The 22,684-nt window shown below is 36.0% G+C and overlaps 1 protein-coding gene across 6 annotated transcripts in view; it reads right to left on the bottom strand.

Moving 5' to 3' along the window:
• PLEKHM3 (pleckstrin homology domain containing M3) overlaps positions 1–22,684 on the bottom strand; it is a 308,498-nt gene that overhangs the window by 103,407 nt on the left and 182,407 nt on the right. The window contains exon 7 of one of the 6 annotated variants that reach the window (XM_077154894.1): positions 271–9,314. The exons of the other annotated variants lie outside the window; for them this stretch is intronic. Within the exon in view, the coding sequence (XP_077011009.1) occupies positions 9,219–9,314 (96 nt within the window). The 3' untranslated portion in view covers positions 271–9,218. Of the gene's footprint in view, positions 1–270; positions 9,315–22,684 lie in introns of those variants that run through there. 6 annotated transcript variants of the gene reach the window in all.

Below are 22,684 nucleotides of genomic sequence, written 5' to 3' on the forward strand. Positions count from 1 at the left end.
ACACTCTTTAAATTTGTACATTTAGTCACTATCATTATACACTCTAGGCATTCCTAGATTACGACATCACAATATTTATCGTCTTTTTTTGTGATTTCATTTATGCCCCAGCCCTCCTCCCTCTATCGTTCTCATATGAAGCTTCATTCAATGTTTTAACATAATTGTATTACAGTTAGGTAATATTGTGCTGTCCATTTCTGAGTTTTTATATTCAGTCCTGTTGCACAATCTGTATCCCTGCAGCTCCAATTACCCAATATCTTACCCTATTTCTATCTCCTCATGGTCTCTGTTACCAACGAAATATTCCAAGTTTATTCACTAATGTCAGTTCATATCAGTGAGACCATACAGTATTTGTCCTTTTGTTTCTGGCTAATCACACTCAGCATAATGTCCTTAAGGTCCATTCATGTTGTTACACACTTCATAACTTTATTCTGTCTTACAGCTGCATAATATTCCATCTTATGTAAATGTCACAGTTTGTTTAGCCAACTGTTGATGGACATTTTGGCTCTTTCCATCTCTTGGTAATTGTTAATAACGCTGCTATAAACATTGGTGTGTAAATGTCCATTTGTGTCTTTGGCCTCGTGTCCTTTGAGTAAGAGACAGCATATAGATGGATCCTGTTTTTCAATCCATTCTCCCAGACTATGTCTTTTGATTGGAGAGTTTAATCCATTAACATTCAGTGTTATTACTGCATGGGTAGTACTTTCTTCTACTATTTTGCCTTCTGGATTTTATATGTCATATCTAATTTTCCTTCTTTTTACCTTTACTCATAGTCTTCCTTTCTACACTCTTCTCCAACCTCTCTCTTCTGTCTTCGTATCTGTCTCTAGTGTTCCCTTTAGTATTTCTTGAAGAGCTGGTCTCTTGGTCACAAATTCTCTCAGTGATTTTTTGTCTGAAAATGTTTTAATTTCTCCCTCATTTTTGAAAGACAATTTTGCTGGATATAGAATTATTGGTTGGCAGTTTTCTCTTTTAATAATTTAAATATATCAGCCCACTGTCTTCTTGCCTCCATGGTTTCTGCTGAGAGATCGGCGCATAGTCTTATTGGGCTTCCCTTGTATGTGATGGATTGCTTTTCTCTTGCTGCTTTCAAGATCCTCTCTTTCTCTTTGACCTCTGACATTCTGATTATTAAGTGTCTTGGAGTATGTCTATTTGGATCTATTCTCTTTGGGGTATGCTGCACTTCTTGGATCTGTAATTTTAATTCTTTCATAAGAGTTGGGAAATTTTCAGTGATAATTTCCTCCATTAGTTTTTGTCCTCCTCTTCTCCTTCTGGGACACCCACAACATGTATATTCATGGGCTTCATATTGTCTTTCAATTCCCTGAGTCCCTGCTCATATTTTTCCATTTTTTTCTCTATAGTTTCTGTTTCTTGTCAGATTTCAGATGTTCCGTCCTTCAGTTTTGAAATCCTATGTTCTGTCTCTCGAAATCTACCATTGTAGGTTTCCATTGTTTTTCTCATCTCTTCTACCTTGTCTTTCATTCCCATGAGTTCTGTGATTTGTTTTTTTCAGACTTTCAGTTTCTTCTTTTTGTTCTTTCCTTGCCTTCTTTATATCCTCCCTCAATTCATTGATTTGGTTTTTGATGAGGTTTTCCATGTCTGTTCGTACATTCTGAATTAATTGTTTCAGCTCCTGTATGTCATCTGAATTGTTGGTTTGTTCCTTTGACTGGGCCATATCTTCCATTTTCCTAGTGTGATTTGTTATTTTTTGCTGGCATCTAGGCATTTAATTACCTTAATTAGTTTATTCTGGAAACTGCTTTTACTTCTTTTATCTAGGGTTTTCTTGCTGGATGAATTTGTTGTTTATCTGTTCTTTGACATTCTGTTCAGCTTTATCTGGACCTCTAGCTTAAGTTTTGTTTAACAGAGGAGAATTTTTCAGTTTTTGTTTTCTTGTTTCTTGCCCTGCTTGTGTGGTGCCTTTTTCCCCCCACCCTTAGGAGGGTCTACTTAGATATTATAGACCCCAGCCAGATTTTCCCAGACCAAACTGGCCTCCTATCAGGAGGAAAGAGTCACCTCTTTCCCTGAGGGTGAGACGTTTTTCCTGAGGTTTTCCTCGGTTTTCCCTGAGGGTGAGACGTTTTTCCTGAGGTTTTCCTCGGTTTTCCCTGAGGGTGAGACCCAGCAGGTTGAAAGACTTTCCTGTGAAGTCTCTGGACTCTGTTTTTCTTATCCTGCCCAGTATGTGGTGCTCGTCTGCCTGCAGGTCCCACCAGCGTAAGATGATGCGGTACCTTTAACTTTGGCAGACCTCCCTGCTGGGGGTGGTGGTGGTGGTGGAGACAGAGGAGAGGTTGTAGGCTGGTTTTAATGGCTTCAAATTACCAAGCCCTGGTGTCTGAATTCCTTGAGAGAGGGATTCCACCTGGGTGGGGCTTCACCCCTCCCCTGGGGAAGGCACAAGCTCCAGATAAGCCCCCAAAAGAGCTCACTTCTGCTTATGCATGGGGCAGTTGCAGCCTGAAAAGTCCTGCCGCTGTATCCAGAGGCAGTCAAGCCTTTGTAGATACACAGCCACAAAAACCTCTGTTTCCTTCTTTATTTTCCCCCTTTTTCTGTCAGTCCTGCCCCCTTGGTACTGGGGCAAAAATGAGCAACCTCTGCTTTGATCAGGTTCAGCTAAGCTGGGGGCCTATTTTTAGTAGTCAGAATCTGTTAATTAGTTCCATAATTGGCGTTTGATTTGCCCAGTCCCCGCTGCTGGTAAAGTCCTTTCCGTTCCCCTCAGGAAGTGGCCTGTGGGGGAGGGATGCTGGCTGCCGCAGCTTTGGGAACCCACGGTTCTGGGGGGGTGCTCGCAGCCGGTCCAGCTGATCCAGACTGGGGTACACTGTGTGTCCAGTCACTGACATGGCCCCAGAAGCTGTTCTGTACTGTTTCTTGTTATTTAGTAGTTGTTCTGGAGGACGAACTAAAATGTGCACGTTGTTAAGCCACCATCTTGACCTGGAAGTCCTAAGGATACCTTTTGATTTAATGATTCTATGATGTTGTGATTAACCAGTAGGGAAACCATCAAAAGAAGCTTGTTGAATATCCAGGAATGAATAAAGGAGATATCTGGGGAGGTAGGTAAAAGGTGAGTTTAACTAGACCAATTAGAATATATCCCAAGAAACTTAAACAAAAGTGAAATAATGCCACCAGCTTTTTAGTCCCCTGTTCCTGAGTGCCATTCAAAGAGGGAGTTAATGCTTTTTAGGAATGGTCCCCTCACAGGTGTGAAGCCAGGTATCAGTTTTCCTGAAACCTCTTCGAATTCCTTCCTTCATCAATGCAGTTAATTAGTTAATGTTTACTTGGTACTTTGGAAGATGAAAAGTATGATATAAATGCTCAGAATTATTATTACTTATCAGCTTTTATGGGGCCAGAAATGGCTTGACATCAAATGAGAAACTAAAGAGAGAACTAACTGCTAGAGCACTAAAGTGAGGGAAAGAAAAAAAACCCTGCATGTAAATTGGAATAGGTGTCCTTTATTAGTTCCCCTGCCATTGTCTGAGATTATCCATACTTTTTATTCTTTGCCTCAGGGTTTCAACAAGTAATAAACCATCACTCTCTATACAGCCACTGATTATAATTTCACACATCCTGCTTTCCTGTTTTTCAGGAATATTATCTGCTACATTTGTGGCGTCTGCATGTCTAGGTGTCTGTATGCCCAGGATACCCAGGATATGGGAATTTAGTACATGATAAAGGTGAGAAAAGATAAATTATTTAATAAATGATGTTGGGGCAACTGGCTAGCCATCAAGGGAAAAAACAAAGCTGGATCCCTAACTCATTCCATAGCCAATGAAATTCCAGATAAAATAAAGATTCAAATATAAAAAGAAAACCATAACATTATTTTTAAAATTATAAAAAAGTGTTAGAGAAAAATATTAGAAAAACATTTACGTGGTACATATTTTATAATCTTAGGAGTCATAAAAGAGTAATAAATCTGAACATATAAAATTAAAAAATTAGTACAGCACAAAATAAAGTTTTCAAAGTCAAATGACAAAAACTGAGAAAATATTTCCTATTTATATGAAATTCATATGCCAATTTCCTTAGTATACAAAGAGTTCTTTCGTATTAATGAGAAAATAACCAATGCAATGTAAACTTGGGTTAAATAAACGAGCATTTCACAAAAAGTACAAATGGCCAATAAAGATACAAAAAAAAAAAAAGATTCTCAACCTTACTTATAAAGAAAAAATGCAAATTAAGACAACAGTTTGAAGTAATTTCTTATTTATCAGATTGGAAAAGTATAAAAATATTGGTAATATACAAAATTATTGTGGGTGTAGGAAAACAGGCACTCAGCCACTGTGAATAGAAGTATAAATTGGTTCTAACATTTCAGAAGGCAATTTGACTCTATTGAGCTACAAAAAAGCACATATACCTTTTGACCCAGTGTTCTCACTTTAATGAATTTACACCACCGATGCATTCACATAAGTGTATAGGTATATATATGAGAATGTTCACGGTAGCAAAGTCCCTAAATAGAGAAAAACTGGCACAGGTTAAAAATTAAGGTAAATCTATGCTATGCAACTGATAAAAAGAATGAAGTAAACCTTTATGTGCACTGAATGTGTAGAATGCAAAGATGTCCACAGTATATGATGTTAAGTACAAAAGGCAAGTTGCAGAAATCAGTATAATTTGATCCTGCTTGTGGGGGTAAAAAAATCTTAAGCAACATTTATATACATAGAAATATCTGGAAAGACAATGACTAGCCACAGTTCACTAAAGCTACCTCTGTAGAGGGGGCTTTGGGGGAGAGAAGGGCTGACTTTTTATAATTCTGTATTCTTTGATTTTTTTAAAATTATGAGCATGAATGGCCATTTTTATAATAAATGCTTAAATTGTAAAAAAACAATAGTAGTTCTACGAAGCGAGTCTTGATATAATTTGCATATGCATATATACAAACATAATGACTTTTAAAATCCTCTTAGTTTTTGGTTTTATGTGTTTTCATTTGTCCCTAATAGCAAGTTTATTTTCATGAAAGTTCTTGAAAATTGCCTAACAGTGCACCTGCCATGACTGATCAGACTTAATGCTCATATTCAAGGAGACCCATCTGCCTAATCAGAATGTTCTCTTATGGGGTTTTCAGGCTTTGGGAGGGAACAATGACCATTCATTATAATGGTTTATAAGATATGCAGAATGTCAACAGCCATATCTAATACAAAGCAATTTAAGGTTGGCTTTTGTTTATATAATTATCACTGAATTCTAGACATTTAATCTTATCTCTTTAAGTTCTAAACTGGGAGTTATGAGTAAGCAGTAAATTAGGGCACATATTTAATTTTCTAAGACTCTCACTCAAATGTTTTAAGTGCCATCTTCCTACCAAGATCCAGCTGTATGGCCAAGTTTCTCCTTCCTATTCTATTCATTGTTTACTGGCTCTATCCCATGAGAAACATTATTTGTCCTTGGCTGGTCCCATCAAATTGGAATAGTCTCAGATTGTGTTTTTTTATCAACGAGTAATACAAAAAGAAACAATACTGGCACCAGATTTTTTATTCATTCTCTATCTACTCAGAGGGCACAATGACTTCATACCACCCTAGTCACTGTACAGAGGAAGCAGGTTACTCTATCTGAAGCTTCTTTCCATGTAGTTTGGTGTCAGTCAAGGAGATGTCAATATATTGACTGACCTGTGTTAGACTTGGCCTTAAGAAGTGAAAATCATGGTTTTGCAACAAGAGGACATTCGAAGATAAGCATAGGTTCAATGAGAAATGTAGTTAGGGTATTTCACCTACCTATGGCATGTCCAGAGGTTTGGTAAAATCGAAAAGGAAAAGGGCCCTGAGAAAGGAAGTCCAGTAAACAGACATCTGGTCCAGCACCTAATATCCTTCACACCACGTCAATTTTTTTTCACCCACTTCTAGTATCTCTGTATCACATGATCAAAGAGTGAGATGACTCTCATCTAGATTCATTTGTTACTGCATGGTAGCTATAGCAAAAGGAAAACTACTACTGACCAGATAGAATTTTGGTATAAGTTATAGAAGATTCAATTTTCCCTGAACTTCCAATCTGTTTTTATTTTATTGTTGCTAAAGTAAATGCCATGTAATGGGTTGGCTTAAACAACAAGAATTATTGGCTTATGGTTTTGAGATTAGAAGAAGTCCAAAATCAAGGAGTCATCAAAGCATCATCAATGCATCATTACGGCAATGGTTCTCTCAGAAGACTGTTGCATCCTGGGGCTTACAAGCAGTGATCATTGGTCCTTAGCTTTTTTGTCACATGGCAATGACATGGCAGCCTTTCCAGGCCTCTCCTTTCTCTTCCAGGTTCTGTTGACATTCAATTTCTGGCTGCTCCCTCTGGCATTCTCTCTGTGACTTTCTCTTAAGACCCATCCCAACTCAGCTGGGACACACCTTAACTGAAATAACCACATCAAATGGTCCCATTTACAAAAGTTCAAATCCACTGGAATGGATCAAGTCTAAGAACATGTTTTTCTGGGGTACATAGCTCCAAACCACCATACTATCCTTCTTGAGTATATTTAACTGAAAAAAGGATTTTATTTCAATCTCTCACAGTCAATTTTCTTTAGTTAAAAGAGCTTATCTAACTGAAGTGCCAAGCAGTCACAGACTAGTTATGGAAACTAGGAAAAGATGTTTCATTGGTCACCTTTTTTGCTTATAAATTTTTATTATGATATAACATATAAGGTAAAGTATATAAATCTTAATATACAAATCAATGAATTTTTAATATATATGTGAAATTGCAACTGTCCTACCTACTGTCTTAGTCTCCAGCTCTGACCTACTTTAATCCATTTTCTGTGCCATCACCAGAAGGATCTTATTAAGATACAGATTTGACCAAAATAATAGTAACAATGACAACAGCCACAACAACTGCCATCCACCATGACATCAGTGACTGACTGTTAAATATACACCAATCACTGCCCTAAGCTTTTCAATTCTTTTCTCTTTTTTCAGAGCATTCATGTAAGTTTATTTACAAACATATCCAGTATACTATACAAGTATGCCAGTTTGAAAGGATTTATGTACCTAGAAAATCTATGTCTTAATCCTAATCCATTTTGTGGGAGCAACCATTTCTTTTAATCCTTAATCAATAATATAGGTTGGAGACTTGATTAGGTTATCTCTACAGAGATGTGACTCACCCAGTTGTGGGTATTAGTCTTGGATTAGAGGGAGATGTGACTCCACCTATTCCATGTGGGTTTTGATTAACTTACTGGAACCCTTTAAAAGAGGAAGCATTTTAGAGAGGCCCTTTTTTTAGAATGACGAGAGCCATGAGGAGCGCCACATAGTCAGAGACCTTTGGAGATGAAGAAGGAAAATGCCCCTGGGGGAGCTTCATGGAGCGAAAAGCCTGGAGAGAAAGCTAGCAGATGTTGCCATCTATGCCATGTGCCTTTCCTGTTGAGAGAGAGACCCTGAATTTCATTGGCCTTTCTTGAGTGAAGGTAACCTTTTGTTGGTGCCTTAATATTGGCATTTTTATAGACTTACTTTAATTGGGACATTTTCACAACCCAGAACTATAAATTTGCAACTTATTAAATTCCCCCCTTTAAAAGTCATTCTGTTTCTGGTATATCGCATTCCAGCAGCTAGCAAACTAGAACAACAACTTTAACAAGAGTGTGATATATATTTCAGGATTGAGCTTCTTAAAATGCTCCTCTTCATGGCTGTTTCCTGGATGAACAATGATGTCCTTATTTTTTTAAGCAGTTGGTAGTTTTACTATAAAGAAAGGTGCAGCAAACCCAGATCCAAAGTACAAAGTCATCATAATTAGTAACCACCACTTGTTTTCCACTGAAAATAACAAATTCTTCAGTGTACCCTCCTTATACTGGCCCTTACGGACCACAGAGAACCTTCAGGTGCTTTTCCCCAACATGTCACTGTTGGAGGCTCTGTGAAAAGTACAGAGACCAATGGCAGAAGGAATGGCGATACCAGTTCATTATGTTTCCATGACCTGTCTCTGGTGTAATCATTATATCTTTTAAGATACTACATGTATCTTAAGATACTATATGGCATATAGGACATTGCCAGGCACACAGTCAGCATTAAAGAAATAATAGCTATTATTATTATTATTCACAAGAACCCTAAAAGGTCATTAATTTTGTCATCACCAATTTATAAATAATAAAACTGAGGCTTAGAAAGCTTAAATAATTTGCCCAAGGTTACCCAACTTGGAAGTGGAGAGTAGAGAGATAGAGACGTAGTCCCAGAGCCCAGGTGCTAACCACTATGCTTTAATTAGTTCCTAGAGTTGGCACTTCTTTAATGAAAATCCCCTGAAGCCTCTTCCACCCCTACAGGATAATGTCTCAACTCCTTAGCTTGTCCTACAAGGTCTTCTCACAAGTTAGATACAGCCTGTCTTTCTACCCTTGCTTCTAGTCTTCCGCTATCTACCATGCATTCACCTTCTACTCTTATGATGTCTGCCTGCCTACTCATTGTTCCCTAAAAAGTTATGATCATGAGAACTACCATTTATTACTATCATTAACTATGAGGCATTGTGCTGGGTGCTTTCTATACTTATATCCAAAGTAATTATTACCACACTCATTTTACAGATAACTAAACTGAGATACAGAAAGGTCAAGTGATTTGTTCATGGTCAGGGAGCTAAGATGCATCAGAGCTGCAGATGAATTCAGGCCTATCTGATTCAAATGTTTGGTCCTTTCTACTCTACCATAATTTCTCTCAAGTCGCATGCTCTCATACCTGGTTCAAACTGTTGTCCTTCTAAGTCATTTTTGACTTTGGCTATCACTTTGCCTCCCACAAGTATAAACAAGTAACTTGTTAAGGACGAATGGCTCTTGCCCCATTTCTATTCTAGGCCTTCCCAAGTGCATTCAACATTTATATGCAAACAACGGAAACTGAATATTTCTGGAATTCTCCTACTTTGAACCCTGAATCCAAACATTTAAATTGCAGTGTTGTCCAAACAAAACAGCAAGTCTTTGACCATGCTAAGTTCTGGTCTAATGGGACACAGAGGGCAAATGAAAAGGTTGCTGCCAGTTAAGAACCACATGTACTTTAGAAGAACCTCTACGGAATATGTGATTCATGAGCTCCTGGGATGGTACAATTCCTGAGGGATGAGCTAGACAGCTTTCCAAACATGAGGACAATGGAGGATGAATTCTGTGGGCAGAAAGAAAGGGCATAATGGGCAATTTTTAAACTGATCTTATCAATTCTTTTTTTTTTTTTAATTGACAAGCCAAAACAACATACAAGCATGAACATCCTTAACATACAAACATTACATACATGGTGTACAATCACTGGCTCACAATATCATTGCATAGTAGTATATTCATCACCATGATCATATGAACTGATCCTGAAAAGCATTTTATCATTGGAATATCTAACATTGTTGGCGATTGTGCAGAATAAAAAAGACCTGAGCATTTGAACAATTGGTACATGTTCAGTTCCTTCTGTATGTCAAAAGTGAATGTTAATGTGCAATCTATGAAAGTCTTACAACTTGACAGAAAGGCAGCTTCAAGTTTAGGCAGCATTTGGTTGTGATAGTTTAATCTTACTTTTAAAGACTATAAATTATTTAATTCTTTAGCTTATTATTCTTACAGAAATATAAACCACTTTTATATTTGTTTTTTCCAAGTTCCAACTAAAAATTCTTATTGTTAAGAAAAGTACAAAAATTCAACTCAGCATAGGCAAAATAGTTAAAATAACCAAAAAATAAATTGAGTGATAATGTGACTCTAAAGTTGATCTTGAAGAATTAAAAGGACTATGAGGATGTATTTGTGCTAGCCAACATTAAAATATAACATAAGACTTTCTTTTAAAAGTTTGGTACTTGCATAAGTAATTGCTACTGAGGAAACAGAACTTATATATGCTTAGCAACAGACCCTGGGATACGCATGTAATTAGAATATGATTATTATGGAGTCAAAAGTCAGGTTGGAAAGGATGAATTATTAAAAAATAAAGCTGAGACGACTGCTTGCCCACTTGGAAAAAAATATCAAGGTAAATCATAACTTCATACCATGAATTCAAATAAACTCCATATATTTATTAAATTATAAAATGAACAAAAGAGACTATGAAAAAAAACAACAACAAATAAAGCAACTGATTATCTGATCTGAGGATAGGGAAGGGTTTTAAAGCTATGGAAGAAATCACACAAGGCAAGATAGACATACCTGAACATGTAAGAATTTAAAACTCCTGTTTATCAAAAAACATTATATAGAAAACCAAAGTGCAAAAAATAAAAATGGAAAAAATACCTCACTTAAAGTGTTGATGATCTTAAAATATAAGGAACTCATACAAACTAACTGAAAAAATAGCCTATACCCAAATGGGTCAAAGATATGATCAAACAATTCATAAAAAATATATAAGTAGTAATAAGCATAAAAAAGCTCAGCCTCATAAATAATTTAAAAATATATGTACAGTACCCCAAAATACCAGGATATGAATTCTTCTCTAGTGTTCATGGAATATTCTCCAGGACAGATCATATGCTGGAGCACAAAATGGGTCTTCATGAATTTAAAACCATTGAAAGTATTCAAAGCACTTTCTCTGATCACAATTGAGTAAAGCTGGAAATCAATAACCACCAAAGAACAAGAACTTTCACAAATATATGGAGATTAAATATTGCACTCTTAAACAATGAGTGGATCAAAGAAGAAATTGCTAGAGAAACAGTAGATATCTGAAGATGAATGAAAATGAGAATACAACATAGCAGAACTTATGGGATGTGGCAAAGGCTGTAACGAGAGGGAAATTTACTGCCCTAAATGTCTATACTGAAAAAGAAGAAAGCAAAAACTGAGGACTTAACTGCTCACTTGGAGGAACATGAGAAAGAACAGGAAACTAACCCCAAACTAAATAGAAGAAGAGAAATAACAAAGACAAAAGCAGAGTTAAATGAATGGGAGAACAAAAGAACAATAGTAAGAATCAATAAAACCAAAAGTTGGTTCTTCAAGAAAAGCATAAAAATTGATGGGCCACTAGCAAGGCTGACCGAAAAAAAAAAGAGAGAGGATGCAAATAAACAAAATCAGAAATGAGAGGGGTATCCTTGACCCTGAAGAAATAAAAAAAAAAAAAATTATAAGAGGATACTATGAACAACTATACAGCAACAAGCTAGACAACTTAGATGAAATGGACAAATTCCTGGAAACACACAAATGAGCTACACTGACTCAGGAAGAAATAGAAGCACTTACCAAACCAATCACAAGTAAAGAGATTCAAAGTCATCAAAAATCTTCTTACAAAGAAAAACCAAGGCCAGATGGCTTCACAAGGGAATTTTATCAAACATTCCAAAAAGAACAAACACCAATCCTGCTCAAACTTTTCCAAAGAACTGAGGAAAAAGGAATACTACCAACTCATTTTATGAAGCTAAAATAACCTTACTATCAAAACAGGGTTAAGATGCTTCAAGAAAGGAAAATTACAGACCAATCTCCCAAATTAACATACATGCTAAAATTCTCAACAAAATATTAGCAAATAGAATCCAACATCACATGAAAAGAATTATACACTACAACCAACTGGGGTTTATTCCAGGAATGCAAGGATGGTTCAACACAAGAAAATCAGTTAAAATAATACAGCACATTAACAAACTGAAAGGGAAAAAATCATATGATGATCTCGATTGATGCTGAAAAAACATTTGACAAAATTTAACATCCTTTTTTGATAAAAATACTTCAAAAGGTAGAAATCAAAGGTAACTTCCTCAACATGATAAAAGGCATATATGAAAAACCCATAGCCAGCATCGTACTCAATGGTAAGAGGCTGAAAACTTTCCCCCTAAGATTGGGAATGAGACTAGGATGCCTTCTGTCACCACTACTATTCAATATTGTACTAGAAGTTCTAGAAAGAGCAATCAGGCAGGGCAAAGAAATAAAAGGCATCCAAATTGGTAAGGAAGAAGTAAAATTTTCATTATTTGCAGATGACATGATACTATACTTGAAAAATCCTGAGAAATCTTCAACAAAGTTACTTGAGCTAATATACTAATTCAGCAAGGTAGGTTATAAAATAAATGTGCAAAAATCAGTTATGTTTCTATACACAAGCAATGACCTAGCTGAGGAGTCAATTAAGGAAAAAATTCTATTCAAAATAGCAACTAAAAGAATCTAGCAATGAACTTAATGAGGGATGTAAAGGCCTTGTACACAGAGAACTACATAGCATTGTTAAAAGATATCAAAGAAGATCTAAATAGGTAGAAAAACATTCCATGCTCATGGATAGGAAGATTAAACATAGTTAAGATGCCAATTCAACCCAAATTGATCCACAGATTCAATGCCGTACCAATCAAAATTCCAACAATCTACTTTGAAGACTTAGAAAGCTAGTTACCAAATTCATCTGAAAGGGAAAGAGACCCGGGTAGCTTAAAAGCATCCTGAGAAAAGAAGAATGAAGTGGGAGGATTAACACTCCCCAATTTTAAAACTTATTATAAAGCCACAGTGGTCAAAATAGCATGGTACTGGCACAAAGAAAGAAGTATTGACCAATGGAATCAAATTGAGAGCACAGAAATAGACAACCACATCTATGGTAAAATGATTTTCAACTAGGCCCCCAAATCCACTGAACTGGATTTTCAATCCAGTTCAAAAACAGTCTTTTCAATAAATGGGCATGGTAAAACTGTATATCAATAGCCAGAAGAATGAAAGAGGACCCTTACCTTGCACGCTTTACAAAATTAACTTAAATTGGATCAAGCACCTAAATATAAGAACCAGTACCATAAAGTTCCTAGAAGAAAATGTAGGGAAACATCTTCAAGACCTAGTAATAGGAGGTAGCTTCCTAAATTACACCCAAAACACAAGCATCAAAAATATATAAATGGGAACTCCTCAAAATCAAATGTTTTTGTGCCTCAGAAGACTTTGTCAAAAAGGTGAAGAAGCAGCCAATTCAATAGGGGAAACTATTTGGAAATCACACATTGGATAAAGGTTTGATATTGTGCATACGTAAAGAAATCATACAACTCAACAACAAAAGAACAAGCAACCCAATTATAAAGTGGGCTAATGATATGAATAGACATTTTTCTGAAAAGCAAATACAGATGGCTCAAAAGCACATGAAGAGGTACTCATTTTCATTAGCAATAAGGGAAATGTAGATCAAGACTACAATGAAATACCACTCACACTTATGAGAATGGCTGCTATTAAACAAACAGGCTATTACAAATGTTGGAGAGAATGTGGATAAATTGGGACATTTATGCACTGCTGGGAGGAAAGTATAATGGTACCACCACTATGGAAGACAGTCTGGTGGTTCCTTAGAAAACTAAATATTGAATTGCCCTATGATATGGCAATAACACACAACTTGTTATATACCCAGAGGAGCTGAAAGCAGTGACACAAACAGAGATTTGAACACCAATGTTTATAGCAGCACTATTCACAACTGCCACAAGATGGAAACAATCCAAGTACTCATCAGCAGATGAGTGGATCAACAAAATGTGGTATATATATATACGATGGAATATTATACAGCAGTAAGATGAAATGACGTCCTGAAGCACATGAGCCTAGAGGACATAATGTTGAGTGAAATAAGCCAGACACAAAAGAACAGATACTGAATGACTGTATAGGGAACCTAGAGATACACAGAAGCTTGAGATGGGTAAACAGTTTGTTAATGAGGTTGAACTTAATTGTAAGGGAATAGACAGAAGTGAAGGCGGTTCACTAGTGGGTCTAAAAGTAATATTACTATATTGAAGGTGAACACGATTGAAAGGGGTTGCATAGACTCATGTGTCTCACCAATTAATACTACAAATATAAATAAGTTCTTGCATGAACTACTAAGGAGGTATGAATCTTGTACAAAGATTATATAATTTCAGGGTGTAGGGGGGAAAATGACATTGCATGCTTAAACTATGTTTAACAGGAAAACATCAACAGTACTGTAGCACAACCAGGGATACATAATAGGGGGAGGGACAAGAGTTAGGGGGAGTTTGGATTTTCTATTTGGTGAGGGTATGTTTATTGGCGATGTTTCTCTTGGGAAAAATAAAATTACCTTAAATTGACTGTTGACATTGGACATTATACCTGAGGGCCAGTAGATAGAGGTGGCGGAAAGATGCACTGACTAAGAAGTACATTGGTGAACCATGGTGTAAACATATGATTGATCACGGTGCTGCTACAAAAAGGAAAGAAGTTGTGAGGCATGCAACGATGTGAATGCACCTGTGGGACATTTGGTGAGGCAAAATAAGCCAGAAATAAAAGAGCAAATATTGTATGATCTCATTTAGAAAACATTTATAAGAAAACTGGGGCCTAGATGGTAAGTTCTTATAGCAGACATATTTAGTCTGGAATGATAATTGTTATTTCTGGATTTTGAACAGCTGTTTTATATATATATATAACCTGGTATTTAGAGACAAGAGTGCAAGCTGATTGGATCAGGATTAAGGTAATTCAAAATACAGGGGTAAGGAAGACATTGCCTGTATTTTAAAACTTCACCTACTCTTTGAGCAAAAGGAAGAAAGTTTTATTATGAAAGGAAGAAAGTTTTTATTATTAATTATTATTATAGATCATTTAAACAATCCAAACACAGGGAGCCCAGAATAAGAATGAAAGCCTTTAACTCTGTATAGTTAATGTGATGCCTGGATACATCCCAGAGATGTATCTCTGATGTATGCAAATAATCGAAAAGTACTGGCAATGTCCCTTGGGAGAGGGACAAAAATTATGGAACTATTAATCTTCACCACTGGGGAAACCCCAGATACTGTGCCAAACATTAGGGACACCCAAATCAATAGGCCAAACCCTTAATCTTGAGGCTTGCTCTTGTGAAGCTTATGTATGTAGTGGGGAAACTTAGACTACCTATAGGTATGTCTAAGAGTCACCTCTGGAGGATCCCTTTTGTTGTTCAGATGTGGCCTTTCTCTCTCTAAGCCCAACTCTGTAAGTGAAACCATTGCCCTCCCCACTATGTGCAACATGACATCCAGGAGTGAAAGTCTCCCTGGTGGCGTGGGAGATGACACACAGGGATGAGCCTGGCCCTCATACCGTGAGATCAACAATGCCACCCTGCCCGAAAGGGGGAAAAGAAATGTTACAAATAAGATATCAGTGGCTCAGAGAGTCCCAATAGAATCAAGAGGCTACTCTGGAGGTCACTTCTACGCACGCTTCAATTAGACATTGCTACCTATCATAACGTGCTAAACCCCAAACAAAACCATTCCTGCCAAACCTGAAGAATACCTATGGCAATATATAAGATTCTGCAAAGGTTCCATGCACTAGAAGAACTTTCCAAAACCTACAACTTCCAGATGGGTCCCTGGACCAGATAAGTCCTGAAATGCAGAGACCCCAACCCTTCCAGATCATTAACTAATTCCATCCTCCTATCCCATATTATCAACAGCCCCTTTCAACATGAATAGTTAGAATGGGCATAGCCCAAATACCCCTAAGAGTGGGAAAAGGATCAAAGGTGGTGGTGGAGTTATACAGAGGAGGTCAGGTTTAACAAATGAGTATGAGTGCTGAATCATTATACTGATGTTTCTTTTAGCCTCCAGGACCTCAGAGCAGCTAGAAATAAAAACCTAAAACTGTGGAATTCTAACCCATACCAAACTCTGAAATCTGTTCTACAACTAATTGTGATGTACTTCGAAATTTATTGCATTTATGTATATATGTTATTTAAAGAGAAGGAGGATTTAACAAATGAGTATGACTGCTGAATCTTTATATTGATATTTCTGTTGGTCTCAGTGTCTTGGAGCAGTTAGAAGAAAAAATGAACAGTCATGGAACTGTAATTCATAGCAAATTAAAATCTGTTCTTGTTAAAATGAACTTGGAAACTTATTGCTTTTTTGTATATATGCTATATTTTACAATAAAAATGTTATAACTATATATATGTAAACTAAAATAATAGTGAGAAACCTTTACTACCTCTAAAAATCACCAAATATTTATTTCTTTTTAATGACAATGCTTAATGCTCCAGTGATATGAAGGAAGAACCCATTTACACTACTGATGGTATGGATACAGTAAAGTGTATCCAGAGCTTTTAACAATTTCAAATCCTTGACTGCAGTAATTTGCCTTCTGAGTTTATCTTGAACAGTGGAAAAGCAAATGGTTTTTCCACAAAGGTATACATCACACTGTTATTTTTAACAACACAAAATCGGAATCACCTCCCTAAATGTCCAATTAAAATGAGGTTAAACTATAGTGATGTATATTCAAAATAAATACTGCTTCTGAAGATTATTTAAAAAGATAAAAAGCAGGATGAAAATTTATATACTGTAACAAATGATCAGTTTTACATATATATATATATATATGCACAGAAAACTAGTTAGATGTATCAAAATACTGTGTTTCCAGGATACCAAGATGGCAATATAAGACACCCTAGGGTGCCATTCCCCCTCAAATCTTTGAAGGACTAATAACAAATGGCAGAGGCATCTTTCTTAGAATTCTGGAAAACAGTTAGAGAGTTGCAGTAACTGGGCGAGTGCTGAATTAAGAAAACACACCACTAACAAATGGTAGGAGAAGCTCTTAGTGTACCTTCTGATCTCACCTTCCCTAGCTGGTGTGGCCAGCCTGCACTCCCATTATGGGTCCCTGGCTCTGTCATGGAGGGAGTAGAGCCACTCCTGTGCACATCCTGGAGTGCCTGTATGTTGCTATCAATCTACTGGATGGCAGCCTGAAAGACTGAACCAGGAAACGCCTCTGTCTCATCTTGGTCTCTCAGAACATGCTCTTCAGGCAGAATAAGCTTGGGACAGCTAAAGCCTTGTAAGAAACAATTAAATCAGAGCTGCTTGGGGCAACAGATTACCTGCTTTAAGTTATACAACAGAGCACCCAGGATGGGGAGAAAGTGTATTTCAGGGGCAGTAGAGGGAGCACTCAAATTCCCATAAAAAGGGGAATTCCTAAGGCCCTGAGCAAGCACAAGGCCAGAAAAAAGGCTGAGGCTCAGAAAAGACTGGAAGGATCTTCTACTTCACAGTTGCCTTGGGCTGATCTTTTTGATAGGAGGGCTGGACTCTGAAGGAGCACATCAGTCAATGGAGACTCAATTTGCAAAGACTGAAAGGAGTTTATTGCATTGCATTATTTGTTTTTCTTAGCACTCAAGGAAATCTCTGTCATATGACTAACTGGATAAAAGAATTAAGAAAAGACAATTCAGGGTTTAAATCTCAGAGTTAACATTTTAAAATACTAAAATGTACAGTACGCAACAAAGATTACAAGACAAAGAAACAGAAAATTATGGCCCATAAAAAGGAACAAGATAAAAATTCAGAAACCATCAATGAAGAAAATAAAACTTTAGACATACTAACCAAAGATATTTAAAAAAAATTATCCTCAAAATACTCAAAGAGAGAAAGGAAAACACAGAGAAGGAACTAAAGGATACCATGAAAACAATGATTGAACAAGATGAGAATCTCAAAAAGGAGAAAATTTAAAAAGGAACCAAACAGAAATAATAGAGTTGAAGATTACAAAACCTGAACTGACAAATTTTCTAGAGGGACCAACAGATTAGAGCTGGCAGAAGAAAGAATCCATGAACTCAAAGATAAGACAACTGAAATGATTCAGGCAGGGGAGAAGAAAGCAATAGGAATGAAAAAAAAGTGAACAGAGCCTAAGGGATCTAGGCAACACTATGGATCATATCAATATATGCATTATGGGAATCCCATTAGAAAAAGAAAGAGAAAAAGGACAGAAGGAATATACAAAGGAATAATCACAGAAAACTTCCTCAATTTAACAAAAGACAAATATACATATTCGAGAGACCAAAGGCACCCCAAACAGGTTAAACTCAAAAGAGAATCATGCCAAGATTGATAGTGGTTAAACTGTTAAATGCCAAAGACAGAGAGTTCTGAAAGCTGCAAGAGAAAAAAAAACAAACAAACATTATATATATGGGAGTCCAATAAGATTAAGTTCTGGTTTCTCATCAAAAACCATGGAGGCAAGAAGGCAGTAGTATGAAATATGTAGTTTCTTTTAAAATATTTAAAGAAAAAAAAACAAATACAAAAAAGAAAAACAACTGCCTTTTTTATATTTTATATTTGGTGAGACTGTCTTTCAAAAATGAGGGAGAGATTAAGGTCTTCCAAGATAAACAAAAGCTGAGAGAGTACATTACCACGTGAATACTATTATAAACCAATTAGACCTAACAGACCTGTATAGAGCACTTCACCCAACATCAGCAAAATACACATTCTTCTCTAATGCACATGGATCATTCTCCAAATAGATTCCATATGCAAAGTCTCAAAATAAGTCTTGGTAAATTTAAAAAGATTGAAATCATACAATGTATCTTCTCAACCACAATGGAATGAAGCTGGAAATCTTTAACAGAGGAAGAACAGGAAAATTTACATATAAGTAAAAATTAAAACACTCTTAAAACAACAAATAGATCAAAGAAGAAATCAACTGGCTAGCCATATGGATCCCTACCTTACACCATGTAAGAAAAAAAAGAACTCAAAATGGATCAAAGACCTAAACAGAACGAAAATAATAAAACTCCTAGAAGAAAAGATAGGGATGCATCTTCAGGATATTATGTTAGGCAGTGGTTTCTTAGACTTTACACCAAAAACATGGTAAGAAAAGAAAAATAGACAAATGGAACTTTTATAAAAATTCAAAACTTTTGTATATCAAAGGACTTAATCATGAAGGTAAAAAAAAAACAACCTACAGAATGGGAGAAAACATTTGGAAACCACATATACAATAAAAGTTTAATATCTAGAATAAATAAGGAAATCCTACAATGCAACAATGAAAAGACAATACAATTTTTAAAAAATGGGCAAAAGACTTAAAGATATTTCTTCAGAGAAGATACACATATCACCAGAAAACACATGAAAGATGTTCAACATCATTAGCCACTAGGAAAATGTAAATTAAAACTACATGAGATATCATCTCACACCCACCAGAATGGCCATTATCAACAAAACAGAAAATGACAAGTGCTGGAGAGGATGCGGAGAAAGAGGCACACTTATCCACTGTTGGTGGGAATGTCAAATGGTGCAACCACTGTGGAAGGCAGTTTGGCGGTTCCTCAAAAAGCTGAATATAGAATTGCCATACGACCCAGCAATACCATTGCTAGGTATCTACTCAAAGGACTTAAGGGCAAAGACACAAACGGACATTTGCACACCAATGTTTATAGCAGCATTATTTACAATTGCAAAGAAATGGAAACAGCCAAAATGTCCATCAACAGACGAGTGGCTAAACAAACTGTGGTATATACATACGATGGAATATTATGCAGCTTTAAGACAGAATAAACTTATGAAGCATGTAATAACATGGATGGACCTAGAGAACATTATGCTGAGTGAGTCTAGCCAAAAACTGAAGGACAAATACTGTATGGTCCCACTGATGTGAACCGACATTTGAGAATAAACTTGGAATATGTCATTGGTAACAGAGTCCATTAGGAGTTAGAAACAGGGTAAGATAATGGGTAATTGGAGCTGAAGGGATACAGACTGTGCAACAGGACTAGATACAAAAACTCAAAAATGGACAGCACAATAATACCTGATTGTAAAGTAATCATGTTAAAACACTGAATGAAGCTGCATCTGAGCTATAGGTTTTTTTTTTTTTTTGTCTGTCTTTTTTTTTCTTTTTCTTTTTCCTTTTCTTTTTTTTTTTACTATTATTATTATTTTTATTTTTTTCTCTATATTAACATTCTATATCTTTTTCTGTTGTTTTGCTAGTTCTTTTTCTAAATCGATGCAAATGTACTAAGAAATGATGATCATGCATCTATGTGATGATGTTAAGAATTACTGATTGCATATGTAGAATGGAATGATTTCTAAATGTTGGGTTAATTTCTTTTTTTTTCTTTAATTAATAAAAAACAAACAAACAAACAAACAAAAAAAACTACAATTAGATAGCATTCCATACCCGCTAGAATGGCTATTGTCAAACAAAAAATAAGTGTTGGGAGGAGATGTGAAGAAATAGGAACACTCGTTCATTGTCAGTGGGAATGTAAAATAGTGTAGCCACCATGGAAAACAGTTTGGTAGTTTTCAAGAAAGGTAAGTATATAATCATCATATGACCCCACAATCTGACTTCTAGATATATATCCAAAGGAACTGAAAGCAGGCACTTATATTTTTCTCTTTCTTTCTCTCTTTCTCTCTCTCTCTCCCCCTCTCTCCCTCCTTTGCTTACTTGCTTCCTCCTTTCCTCTCCCTCTCTCTCTTTAATTGAGAAATCTTCACAAAAATATATTCTATACATTATTAAACTGATGAGAACAGATACTACACTGTTGGCCAAGAAGCGATATACATTTTATACATGGTATACAATAATTGGCTCACAATATCATCACTTAGTTGTGTATTGATTACCATGATCGTTTTTTTTTTAGAAAATTTGCATCACTCAAGAAAAAGAAATAAACAGAAAAAAGAAAAAACTCATACATGCCATACATCTTACCCCTCCCTTTCATTGACCACTAGTGCTTCCATCTACCCAATTTATTTTACCCTTCGTCCCCCGTATTATTTATTTATTGTGCATATTTTTTACTCATCTGTCCATACCCTGGATACAAGGAACATCAGACCCAAAGTTTTCAAAATCACAGTCACGTTGTAAACATTTTATCTTTACACAATGTCTTTAAGAATCTAGGCTACTGGAAAATAGTTCTACAGTTGCAGGTACTTCCTTCTAGTTGCTCCAAACACACTATAAACTAAAAAGGGATATCTGTATAATGCATAAGAATAACCTCCAGGATAGCCTCTTGACTCTGTTTGAAATTTCTCAGCCACTGAAACTTTTAGTCTCATTTCTCTCCTCCCCCTTTTGGTCAAGAAGTCTTTTTTAATCTCTTGATGCTGGGTCCCAGTTTATCCCGGGATTTCTGTCCCATGTTATCAAGGAGATTTACACCTCTGGGAGTCATGTTCCATGAGAAGGGAGGGCACTTTTGAACTTATATGTAAACACTGATGTTCATAGCAGCATTATTCACAATTGCCAAAAGATGGGAAACACCCCAAGTATCCATCAACAAATGAATGGATAAACAAAGTATGGTATACACAAAGAATGGAATATAATTCAGTTATAAAAATGAATGAAGTTCTAAAAAAAAAAAAGAAAGAATGACACAGGCCACAGCATGAATGAACCTTGAAGACAGCATGCTGAGTGAAAGAAATCAGACACTTTGGACAAATATTTTATGTGAGAACTGGTATGAAATAATTGGAATATGTAAGTTTATAGGGTCAGAAATTAGAATACAGGTTACTAGGGGCTGAGGTGGGAGTAGGGAGTGTGGAGTTAATGCTTAATTGGTACTGAATTTCTGTTTGGGGTGATGAGAAAATTTTGGATAGAGATGATGGTAGCACAACACTGTGAATGTAATGCACACCACTGAATTATATATGTGTGCTTAAAAGGGGAAAATTCTAGGTTGTGTATGTTACTAGAACAAAAATTAAAATAAAAAACATAGGATTGTACAAAACAAACAGTTCAACCTGATGTAAAGTATAGACTATCATTATTGTTATAGATATAATAAAGTTGTTTCATCATTTGCAAGAAAGGTACCACACTAATGCAAAATATTAATAATAGGGCAAATTGCATGTGTGATGGGAGTATATAGGAACTTTGTACTTTCTGCATGATTTTTCTGTAAACACATAACTTCTCTAATAAAAGCCCATGGTGATGGGCTAACAGTAATAATAATGATAACAATACAATAGCGGCAAGTATTGCCAATTATATGATCTCAATTTAATCCCCACAACATCATTCTGAGGATATTATTACTCTCATTTTATAGGTGAGGATACTGAGCAGTTGAGTTGAGACTCAAACTTGAGTCAGCCAAGGACTGGGACCTGACTGAATTTCTCTTCCATGCTGCCTAGATGGTTATTATCTCTTCTGTAACTGTCTGTACTTAACAAATTCTCTGCAATGAGCATACTTTTATAATCTGGAAAAAAACCACAACTTGTAAAAATGTGAATTGGTACCAAGAAGGCCCTTTGAAACTTTTTAAGAAATTGAAAAAGTGATGAGACATTGAGTAGAGATAGGAATGAAGCTGATCTGGATAGGACTAAGGTATATCAGAAGACTTGGTAAAGGATGATATCATCCATATTTTAAAACTTGAACTTCTGTGAGACTAAATTTGGTGCAAAATTTATATTTTGGGTTGTGCATTTCCTAATTTAATTTGAATGGTCAGTTTAGTTGAACATCATTAAGTACATTAAGTACATC

The sequence above is a fragment of the Tamandua tetradactyla genome, chromosome 3 (genome assembly GCF_023851605.1).
Source record: "Tamandua tetradactyla isolate mTamTet1 chromosome 3, mTamTet1.pri, whole genome shotgun sequence".
Lineage (NCBI taxonomy): Eukaryota > Metazoa > Chordata > Mammalia > Pilosa > Myrmecophagidae > Tamandua > Tamandua tetradactyla.